General features: G+C 38.4%; 1 protein-coding gene across 1 annotated transcript; it reads left to right on the top strand.

Annotated features, from left to right (window-relative positions):
- Positions 1–221: 221 nt before the first annotated feature.
- stam2 (signal transducing adaptor molecule (SH3 domain and ITAM motif) 2) lies at positions 222–12,126 on the top strand. Its single transcript, XM_079463972.1, has 14 exons — positions 222–383; positions 4,165–4,249; positions 4,498–4,573; positions 6,187–6,282; positions 6,397–6,543; positions 7,547–7,613; positions 8,198–8,390; positions 8,578–8,672; positions 8,755–8,837; positions 8,922–9,009; positions 9,117–9,171; positions 9,248–9,404; positions 9,602–9,738; positions 9,900–12,126. The coding sequence occupies exons 1-14, from the start codon at positions 344–346 to the stop codon at positions 10,099–10,101; spliced, it is 1,521 nt and encodes a 506-aa protein (XP_079320098.1). The 5' UTR covers positions 222–343; the 3' UTR covers positions 10,102–12,126.
- The last annotated feature ends 50 nt before the right edge of the window (positions 12,127–12,176 follow it).

The raw sequence follows: 12,176 nt of genomic DNA, 5'->3' as shown, positions 1-12,176 counted from the left end.
ATTCCGCACTCTAGATGGCAGTGCGGTACGTTTTCTCTAGTTTTCAGGGGACCCAAAATGTATGCCTGACTGAAAAACGTGGATATTGTAGAAACAAAGAATACTTTTCTTTTCGATTCTATGTTTATGGCGAAATTCTGACACTATGTTAAATACTTAAATTATTTGTTAGCGTTATCAACGTTACGCGCTTCCTTACAGGCATATTTTTGGTCTACTACGTTTACGGAAGAGCAACTGGTGGAAGTGAACGCAATTTAATGGATGTGGGAAGGACATTTCGTCGATCAACATAGACAACACGCTTTTATTTCGGTATTAATAGATAAGAAAAGGTCGCAAAATGCCTTTATTTGGCCAGAACCCATTCGATCAGGATGTGGGTAAGTTTGACAGTCTTGTTTAATATTGAAAGTGAGTGCGATCCTGACAGGGCCGATTTCTATAACGTTACAGTCATACTCGCATATCTTTAAGGGGGTTTCCTTGTTCTCTCACTGGTCGTTTTCTTTTGAGTAGTAGAGGTTTGGCTTAGGCATGAGGACATTAATATTTAGGAGCCCAGTCAAGATGACAGTATTTCACAATAGGCAAAAACGTATAACGTGTTGTGTTTGCTGTCCTAACCTCTGTCTATTTCATAAGTTTACAGAGACGATACATTTTGAGCTGTCTGTGTATACATTACATACATTTTTGTAATGTTATAAGGTTTTAAAACGTTCAAATATTTATCGAGTTAAGCCTGTTCGTAAAAAAATGAGTTTATTTAATATGACAGGGGAGGGTTGTTGTGCTTGTTGTGACAAGTTGGATAGACGTACGTTTCTCTATACAAAAGAACAGGCGTAACAAGCTGCTTATATTCTGAGTAACGGATGCACAGACATTTCATTTACATTTAAATAACGTTACTTCTAAACCTGGCAGGGCTCTACGGTAACTTTTTTATATAAGAGCACTTGTGCTCCTTAATTAAACATTTAAGAGCACAGGGCACCAGCAGGGCTATTCAAATACATTTGCAGGGGGCCAAACTAGGAAATTCCAAAATTTGTGTGGGCCGGACGGACAAATTGATATCAGCTAAAGGTATATAAAATATACTATATTGTAAGGTACATAAAACAATTTTCAAACATTAGGCCTACAACAAAGTGCAAAACTGCAAATACTGAGACATATGTTGCCCCGGGCCGCTATTTGAATAGGCCTGCCTCATAGTATGCACAAAAATTATAAATTTAATATATTGGCTATCATTGATCGTACCAAGGGGGCTGTTGAATGCCTCATTGTGATTGGCCGGCTAACATTCTAAGGGTGTGCATTGTTTTTCAGGAAACGCACACCTATAAAGTAGTTCCAAATCTGTAAACCACATTACAGTTTCATATCACTGCACCAATTTTAGAAGAATAACGTTATTATACTGTAGCCTACTGTCCACCACAGAATACAGACAAACCGAAACTACGGTGGCCGGAAAGTGCAAAACAAAACAACAAATCGCGAAACTATAAAACAAATCTAAAAGCAAAGTATAAACCCCAAAATCAAAATGATGAATCTGAAAACACAATATCTAATCTAAAAACAAAATTCGGGAAGCAAAATAACAAGTCAGAAACCACATCGACAAGTCGGTCAAACCGGAAAAGGTAGGTATTTTGTTGGAATTCTATAGCTACTGCTGATGGATGAAACTCCTGTCAATCAAGATATCCATGACGCTCAATGTTACTATGTGAAAGGACATGTACCATCCGTGATCGTCTTCCCCTCAGAAGATACATACAATATAAGCATATAACATGATAGGTACTTTTATCTGTGTCCCTGTTGATTATGGTGAGAGAGTGACTGACGCGAACGTTTGTTTACGCATATAAATATAAACATAAGCCTGGATATCTTGATTGACAGGAGTTTAATCCAATCAGCGGTAGCTGATTCCAACAAAGTACCTACCTTTTCCTGTTTGACTGACTTGTAGTTGTGTTTTATGACTTGTCGATGTGGTTTCTGACTTGTCGATGTGGTTTATGAATTGTTGTTGTGTTTTAAGATTTGCTATTCTGTTTTTACAACTTGTTGTTTTGTGTTGCACTTCTCGGCCACGGTATGAAACACATAGGGAATCCTTAAAGGGGAAGTTCACCCAAAAATCAAGTTCGTCTGATTTTTTTTACTAAACCACATGACGTTGAAACATGTTTAGAGAACTTCTGGCGTCTTCAGAGCAAAAATGAAGATATTTAGGTGACATCCAAGAGATTTTCAGGCCGCCTCGTATACTACATGGTGCCAAGGTCCAGAAAAGTACTAAAGCCATCGTTAAATTGGTAATTTTGTTAGATTACACAAGTTTTGTAATTTAATCTAAATACTTTAGAACAATGGTTCCCAGCCTTTTCATGGCAACGCCCCCTGTAAACTCATTTAAAGAACTGCTATATATATTATATTATATTATACACTCACCTAAAGGATTATAAGGAACACCTGTTCAATTTCTCATTAATGCAGTTATCTAATCAACCAACAAACCATCCTGCATTTTCCCAGAGAGAGACATTATTTTAGAAAAGACAGTCTCCTCTTCAAGTCTTTTACGTTTAGCTAGAAGGCTGCCAAAATTCCTAGCACACTTGCCAATTTCATGTTTAAGAAGTTCCCAATTGAGACCATATTTATTCTCCTTTTGTGCTTTGATCCAGTAATTTCAATCAAGAATAAAATCTCTTTCCTTAATTGATCGTGCTTAAGCAAAGAAGAGTTAAGTTTCCAATAAGAGGCTCTAGGTCTTGAAGAAGAAATAACTGACGATAGAGGGGATTGGATAAGAGTTGCTTTATGATCAGTCATGGGTGAAGCGAGAATGCTAACAGAAACATTAAAATCCCTAACAGATTGTGAAACAAGCCAGTAGTCTATTCGGGACTGTCTAGAACAATTTTTATTACTCCAAGTATAGGATTTAATATTCGGAAACTTTTCCCTCCAAATATCAATAATATCAAATTTATCCATTAATATTTTTAATTTAGGATTAGCAGAGGCAGACTCTTTAGGTGGCAGTCTATCGAGATTATTGTCAGGTACAATATTAAAGTCCCCACCAATGAAAACTAAGGCATTTGGGTCAGAATTTTCCCTTCTATCGCATCAATCAGTAGATCATTCTCACGAGAACTATTTTACCCATAGATGTTAATTAGTATTACCACAGTATTATTTAAACAGATGACCATAAGCAGAAAATGTCCATTCGGGTCGCTAAAGTAGTGCAGAACGTCCCCTGCAAAGAGGTTTTTCAAAGTCAGAACACCAGCTGAACGCTCCGAACCGTGAGCCATCCAAACATCATTGTTCCACTGATTTTTCCAAAAAGCAGTGTCTTTGGGAAATAGATGTATGAGTGCTGCCAGCATTGCTGCAGAGGTTGAAGGGGTGGGGGTCAGCTTGTCAGTGCTCAGACCATACGCTGCACACTGCATCAAATTGGTCTGCATGGCTGTCGTCCGAAAAGGAAGCCTTTTCTAAAGATGATGCACAAGAAAGCCCGCAAACAGTTTGCTGAAGACAAGCTAACTAAGGACACGGATTACTGGAACCATATGCTGTGGTCTGAGGAGACCAAGATACATTTATTTGGATCAGATGGTGTCAAGCGTGTGTGGTGGCAGCCAGGTGAGGACTACAACGACAAGTGTGTCTTGCCTACAGTCAAGCATGGTGGTGCTGCGAGTGTCATGGTCTGGGGCTGCATGAATTCTGCTGGCACTGGGGAGCTACAGTTCATTGAGGGAACCATGAATGCCAACATGTACTGTAACAGAATTTCAACATGATAACAACCCCAAACCGGCCTGAGACTGGTGGTCTGGATTGTGTGTCTCAAAATGGAGTGGCTGCGTGCTTACAGCTGGATGTTATTGGAAAGGGTCGCAGTGTAAAGCCCTGCCTGGTAATATTTACCCTTCGAGGTGAAACATAACATAATATTTAAACCTACTTTCAAGAAAGAGCTTAATTCCATCAGGAAATAGTTTATGCTTTCATCCGTTTGTTATGACTTGATGTGGCTGAACGGAAATTTTAAATGACAATATGATATTGTAATGTATTGAGGGTCTCATTGAGTCCTCATTTGCATTTTAGAGAAAGCAACGAGTGAAACAAATACAACAGAGGACTGGGCCCTCATCATGGATATCTGTGACCGGGTGGGAACAGCTCCGAATGGGTGAGCAGAAATTTGATCTTTCTCTTTGCCCCACCCTTTATATGTGTCGGAAAAATTCATCCGAATTCTGCTTTCTGCAAATATCAGAATACGAGTTCAAGTACAACTCAATTATCGTTCTGTTAACATTGAGGTTCAGCAAATGCTTTTATCCGCATATGTGCATACGTACATGTATTCAGTTGTTAGGGTTCTTCAAATGTTGCCTATATGCTTGATTCTTCTGATATACACATTTTTTTCTTCAGTGCAAAAGATTGCCTCCGGGCAGTCATGAAGCGGGTCAACCACAAGGTCCCTCATGTTGGCATGCACGCATTAACGGTTAGTCCTTCACTCTCAGTTCTTTATTTCAGGAACAGATATGAACCCAATACTACATCACTGACTGAGATCCTCATCGCATGGCATTTATGTATGTGCTATAAATTAACAATAAAGAAAGAAGCAGGTGAATTATTAAACCTCTTACACATTTTCCTCTGTTTTGAACACAAGAATGTCCCTGTTATAGGTCAAATTTGTGCTTCTAGTTTGTGCTGTTTTATGAACTGAATTTGGATTATTATTCGATCATAATGCAAACAGGAACACTAAATCCTGCTCGTATATAAAGTGCGTGCAGATGGTACTAGCAGTTCTGTGTGTTCTCTTTGCAGCAAATTTGCCTTGATATTGAATTCCCTTTTGTGTCAAGCTTATGTTATAGCTGACATGTCACTAAAACGCACAGTTCATGGAAGTGATCTGCAATGTCTTTTGCAAGGGTCGCGACCCCATTACCTGCTGGAACATCATACTGCAAATGTCATACTTACGGGTTTTTTATACTGGATATGAAAAAGCAAATGCAAGCACGTTTAACACTGTAAATAAGTCAGAAGGAATGACACACCGTTGCAATGCGAACATTCACAAAAAGCGAAGATATTATTTTGCATCATCTGGACTTTACAGACTTCACTTCACTCACCTTCACAAACACATCTCAGCCTGCAAAGATGTCACATTCTATTTTTAGACATCAGTAAATTCTTTCCATCGGCTTTAGCTCGATCTTTACAGTAAGATGTCAAGTTGTACATCGGTTTGTGAGCTTTAGTAAAAAAAAAAGACTTTACTTACCTACACATATTAAAAGTATACCAGTAAAAAGAAGTAAACAATTATTTTAAAGAGAGCATGCAATCCCAGGATTCTTATCATTATTTAATGCCTGCATAAAGGTTAAAGGCAGATTTTTACATCTGTTTGGACCTGACGCGCACCTCTCATTTTCCAAACGAATTATATAAATAAATGACCTGTTCTTCTGTATGTAACAACAAGAAGTGACTGTTAACTTGCCGCTATGACTGCTAAATGCTTCAGACAGAGTACACAACGACTCGCTTCTTATTTAGCTCTTGTCTTGGTTACAAAGGGCAACACGCCTGTGGATTTTGACGCCTAGTGGCCATTGCCTGTCGACTAAGACAACAACGCACAAGTATAAACAAAAGCGTTGGCTACGGCGTATGTCCGACACAGAAGTAAAAACCCGCCTTAAGGCTAGCCTTAAAAAGATTCAATCTAATAACTTTTGAAAATTATTATTATGACGATGTAATGAAGTATTTAAACCGATATCTATCACTTTTATATAGAGCTTGCGTAATGTAAAATATTCTCTCAAGTCATGGTGATATTTCGTTTGTGAGCAAATCATTCTTTTGAGTCAGTGAGTCAGAGTCAGTGAAGTGGTGTGCCGGGTTGACAAATGTCTGAATGGTTATGATTGAATAAGTTAATCAGTATGAATCAAAATTACTTTCTGTATCGCCTTATCATAAATCTCTTTTAACATTATGGAAAAGTAAAAGAAATTCAGTAGTCCAAAAATGAGGAAACCGATTTATGCTATGACTTCTAAAACACTTGTAATTTCTGTCACGTAGTTGCTTGGTGCCTGCGTTTCAAACAGCGGGAAGATTTTTCACCTAGAAATCTGTTCCAGAGAGTTCGCCAGTGAAGTTAAACAAGTGCTAAACAGGGTAAATAACTGTATTTCACATATTAAATAATAATAAATGTAATTGCATAGATTGTGTTTTAAAACCAGGAATAGAGATTTGACTTAATGATGTCTGCCACTCTCTTCTTCTCAGGCTCACGCAAAGGTTGGCGAGAAACTAAAGGCCCTAATGGTCGAGTGGGCTGAAAACTTCCAGAAAGACCCACAACTGAGCCTCATCGGTGCCACCATAAAATCCCTGAAGGAAGAGGGAGTGAGCTTCCCTAGCTCAAGCAACCAGGTATTCTTACCAACTCAACTCACAAAATGGCGAATGTAATGTGATGTCAGCAGTTCTTGTATTTGGACTAGAAAAGTGACCTTGTCTGTTGACTGGGTTTAAACTTGGACTCATGTGTCAGATTTGCATAAGTCATTAGTTATTCTATGCGTATAGGAGAACCAGAAATGTGACAGATGTTTGTTGTTTTTCCAGGTAGGTCAGTGTAGTTTTGAAGTTTCTGTCATTTCCAAAAGAGTGCACTGTCAAAAACACCATTGTGAGAGATGAATTCTAAATCATGTGACTGAAAATGACTGCAGTTTCTCACATGACATCTGCTGGCACTTTAGTTATGTGGGTTAGAGGCGTATGAGTAGTGTGTTAAAGAATGTATGTAAACTTGGGAGAAGTGAACCAAAATCCTAGAATGGAATTTCCTGTCACATATTTTTGCCAAATACATCTTGGCCTAATGTTGTCGGTTGATCCGCCTCTCCTTGTAGCGTTAGGCCATTATATTTGACTAGAGCAACATATCTTTAGTTGTTAAATATCAATACACTTTTGTATTAAAACAGGTCAGAAGACTTTGTCCCTTGAAGGTCTATTTATGTAGGTTGTGACTACCGACTCGTATCTAATCTATATTTACCTGTGAATGTTTGATGGCTCATTTCCTGTGACATTTACTATTGTACACCTATAGATGGCATTGTAGTCCTGTCTTGATATAGAAGTTGCGCAATAAAACCACTAACAAAAACAAATGTAATGCTGTTTTTATCCATACACTAAAAGTCAATGGGAACTGAGGCTGTCAATCACTCACAATCTTTCTAATATTTCCTTTTGTGAAATAAGTCATATGGGTTTGAAACAACATGGTGGTTAGTTTTTACCTTTGGGTTTAAACTCTCCCATTAAAGTGGATTTATGCAAAATATTCAATAAATTGAATGATATATGTTTGAAGGTTTGATCGATGCTCATTTTCTGACATCATTGATCTATGTTTTTGCAGACCTCCAGCGCAAAACCCAACAGCACCCCTGTTGCCAGCAAAATATCAGATGATGATCTGGCCAAAGGTGAAAAATAATTTCTGTTTGTAGTTTTTGTCTTCTGATATGGATGCCTCACTAAAGCATCATTAGATTATGTACTGGCACTGTTTGCTGTAGAGGTAAGAGTTAAAAAAAAGGTTTTTACTATACTAACAGCACAGATATCTACATTTTAAAGCACTTGTTTTATTTTTAGTGCTTGGTTTTGCAAGGTCAAGTTAGTGCCATTTTCAGGATTGTCACTTTCATAACAGCAAATATTTCTCATAAATGGGCACATGAAAATAAAAATAAAGTAACAATTTTATGTTCTATAAAAAACCATCCCTACTCCATTTATTGGGTATTAATAAGTTTGTTGTCTCCCAAAAACCCTGTCCATTTTTGTCACATCCGTGACGCACGTTTATTTCCCTTTTTTAAAATAGAAAACCTGTGCATAGACTGATATTGTTCTGATGTTTAAACTCTATCAACAAGGGTTTAGTAAAATATAAACCGATGGTTCAGTATATTGGTAAGGAATTCATTTTCCAAGCATTATTTTTATGTCGCATCCACAACACTGAAATTGCCCATATAATAAGGCTACGTCTGGTTTTGTACAGCCATTGAGCTGTCCTTACAGGAGCAGAAACAGCAGGTAGAGACTCGACCCCTCACCGTGATCGCGGATCCACCCTACAACACCAACAGCGTGAAGGAGTCGCGTAAGGTCCGCGCCCTCTACGATTTCGAGGCGGCTGAGGACAATGAGCTCACCTTTAAGGCTGGAGAGCTTGTGCTGGTCCTAGATGACAGGTATACTGCCCCTCTAAGATCCGAATGTTCAAGAAAATGTATAAGTTCACTGTATGTGTCACGGATCATTTTCAGTTCGTTTTATTGATCCATATGGATTTTTAAAGGCTAATGCTGACATCCTCCATAATTGTGATTATCATACTTTTAATAATATTCTGTTAACACTTTACAATGTTATTAACAGTGATCCAAACTGGTGGAAAGGAGAGAACCACAGAGGAACAGGGCTTTTCCCATCCAACTTTGTCACCACCAACTTGAATGCTGAACCAGAACCTGGTAATACACAGTTTAGTGCGTCGTCTTGTACAATGCCTCTTGTAATTGCACACGTAGATCTCCTGAATTATGTCTGTCACAGTGATGTATATGGAGAAGACCACCGTTCCTGAGGAGCCTATCGTTGAAGTTAAAGCTGAACCTGAGCCTGTGTATATAGATGATGTGAGTGCTGGATTTCCTGTATAGAGTCTGCAGATCTTTTTTCTCTGTGTTTTATGTCACGTGTTGGTTTTGTTACCTCTACAGGAGAAGATGGACAGAACTCTTTACCTGCTCCAAAACACAGACCCTGCAGATGCGTCACCCGACAGCCTAGAGCTGCTTGCATTAGAAGGTAACAGGAACAGATAGTTCTACTAAACCGTCTTAAATGGGGGTTGACCCAAAAGCTTTTCATTTTAGTGTTAATTGTTATTTATTTATTTACTCCTCCCCTCCCAGATGCTTGTGAAAAGATGAACCCAATGATTGATGAGAAGCTTCAAGAAATTGACAGGTGTGTGTACAGGTGATAAACATCAGGACTGGTTGCCTTCTCAATCTTTGAAACTATCTCTCTCTCTCTACTGCAGAAAGCACTCGGAATGGTCCGAGCTGAACGTAAAGGTGCTGGAAGCTCTGGAGCTGCATAACCAGTTAGTGAATGAAGCTCCACTTTACAACGCCTACTCCAAGATGCAGTCTGTGCAGGGCACTTACCCGGGAGCCCCTCCTTCGCTCGCAATGCAGGTGGGCATATTTACATGTGTGCTTTTGACAGACGCTTTCATCGCAGCACATTTAGAGAATTTTATTCTCGGGGAATCAGCCCTATGACTAATTGCTAGAAAATTGCATATTGTCAGTGGTAGTGCATTGCGTGCTATACCATGGTTATTCTCATTTTCATTGTGCTGATTCTTCTATGTCTTAACGATTTTGTTCAGGGTTATCAGCCGTCTGGAGCCTACATGTCCTCTGGCCTTCCTCAAGGCTATAGTCTCAGTACAGATCAGGCCGGTCCTCTCCCTCTCTCGGTCAATTCAGCAGCTGCCGGTCAGCCATCACAACCTCACTATATCAGGTAATCACTCCCTTTTGTTGATTTGATCATTCTGAGGGTGCTGCTGAATGTACCCGCATTGATTTTCCACATTTTTGCACTCCAAAGTACACGTGAAGACGAAGAAAAACTTGGGTTGGCGGTATCATCCTGATTAACTGTGATTTTGTTCATTCTTGCAGTGGCCCCATGAATGGGGCATACGTGAACCACACTCCTGGAGCACCCGGCGCTTATCCACCGCAGATGGGTGTGGCTATGGACATGTCTGCCTATCAAAACGCTAATGCTGGTTTGCCTCCAACCTCCTATCCAATGTCAGGCCCGGCCCAGCCTGCACACCAGCAGCAGCAAGCAGCTTTCTACCAGCAACCCCTGCTGTAGAGCTGTGTGGAAGGTCCAACTTCATAGTCGCTATGTCTCTACAAATGCAAATTCCAAGAGGTGAAATTGGGTGGAGAGAGTTTTTGATGGCAGGTGAAAGATTTTACATTTGCTGGTAATGTCCTGATCCACACAGGACATCGATTCTCTCAATGGACGCAAGCACTTCAATACATTCCTTCTTAATAACTCTATGAAGACGTTTAGGGCAGGCTGAGAGTCGACGAAATGCATCACACTAACCTAAAACAAGATGTCCTCTCGTTGTAATCACCAGAATATTTTTAATTGTTCTGATTATGAATCATAAGATCCTAATAATGCACATTCTTTATTTAAAGATAATGCTTTTGATTGGTAAGTTCACAGGGCTGTTTTCCATTCAGGGTTGAAAGATTCCAACCATTTTTAATAGCACCATGCATTATAGAGAGGACAATTATATCAAGGTTATCATACAGCGGATCAACATATCTGGAAGGAATTCACGTGCCAAGGCTCAGCACTTGTGGAAACTCATAAAATTATGGTTTACGGTTCTGGCTGCAGGGATGCCAGAACTATGGGACAGAATTGGCTTGACAGCATTGTAACAGCAGTTTAAAGCCATTGTCATTGGCTTTCGTGTAATGTTTGTTAAAGCCTCTGAACTTTACATGATTTGAAAGTAGCCACAGATGCAATCCCTTTATGGTCAATCCATATCTTTCACTGTATATTGATATTTATAATACAAGAACAGCTTGTGTTCGCGTTCTGGGTGTTTTTCGTGATCCGAGTTAATTTAAGGCATGTAAAATTGCATACAGTGTGTTATCATTTTACAGATATAAACACAGAAATGGAAAAATAGATGCTTCTTAGGTAGGTGAAAAAAAACAAAAATACTTTTTTCTGACAACACCCTCCCTCAATGAATAATGCCTTGATAAGGACAAAAATCTAAGTTTTCTAAATACGTAGTAAAATGGGATTGTGTAGTAAAATATAGATTTGTCTTTATTATTTTATCTAGCTTGATAAAATATATTGTATATTAGATGTTAATTATCTGGCTTTGTCTGTTTTGCACCTTAACTTTATGTACATTTATTTACCACCAGATGCCTTCCGAGAGATTGAATAAAAGTAGAAATCGACTCGAGACTTTATTTCACAAAGCTGCTGTATATTTGTAAACCTTTATGTTTTGAGATTTTTGTGTATTGTACTCTCTTTGTAACTTCAAGATTTCTTTGTATCCTGCATTCTCATTTTTCAATTTCCTTTTGTAACAAGGTAAACTCTTATAGTCTTCAAAAAAATAAAAATGACCTTTCAATAGCTGCTTTTAAGACTTTGCATATTTACAGAGAGTGAGAGAGATCTTTGAAACTGACTTGAGTGCTGCAGATTTCTTCTAATTTCTTTTAATGACTCTGAATGTTAATGAAGCTTTTTTCAACGTTTATTATTTGTGTTATATGTTTGATTCATCAGACATTAGGCACGTTTTGACAGAATCGAGCTCAGATACACTTAGCTAATGATCAACCTCATGAGTGCTGGATCATCTGCCTAAAATTACAGCCACTGAATTTAATTGATACAGATCTTCTGCAGTTTAGCATTTCCTTATCAATTCTTTATGCAGGAGGCGCTGATTTATTATGCCTTTGATTTATAATGTAGTATATGTGTATTATGAATACTGCTTTTGCATTCGTGCATGCAGTAAATGAACATTTATATTTTAAGGATGTCGGTAACCACATAGCATTGATCCCCAATGATGTCCATTGTATGGACACAAAACATTTTGACTTTTGTCAAATTATCATGTTTTTATGTCACAGAAGAAAAGAGTGATTAAATTATGATAAAGTCTCTAGTTTTTGGTGAACTATCACTTTATAGAATTTGACTTGACAGAATTTTTTTCAAACTTTGAATAGTTGAATAATGGTTAACCCAAATTGATGATCAGGGTTTACCCACTTTTATCACCTGCCTGTTGTGTTTGAGTTGCATTAAAATGATCATTCCTAACTTGCATGGACTAATTCCAAGTATTGTTCCTTAAATTATGTTTTCGG

This window comes from Barbatula barbatula (assembly GCF_947034865.1).
Source record: "Barbatula barbatula genome assembly, chromosome: 9".
NCBI lineage: Eukaryota > Metazoa > Chordata > Actinopteri > Cypriniformes > Nemacheilidae > Barbatula > Barbatula barbatula.
Note: the sequence above shows the minus strand (reverse complement) of the source record. Positions and strands in the feature narration are given on the sequence as shown.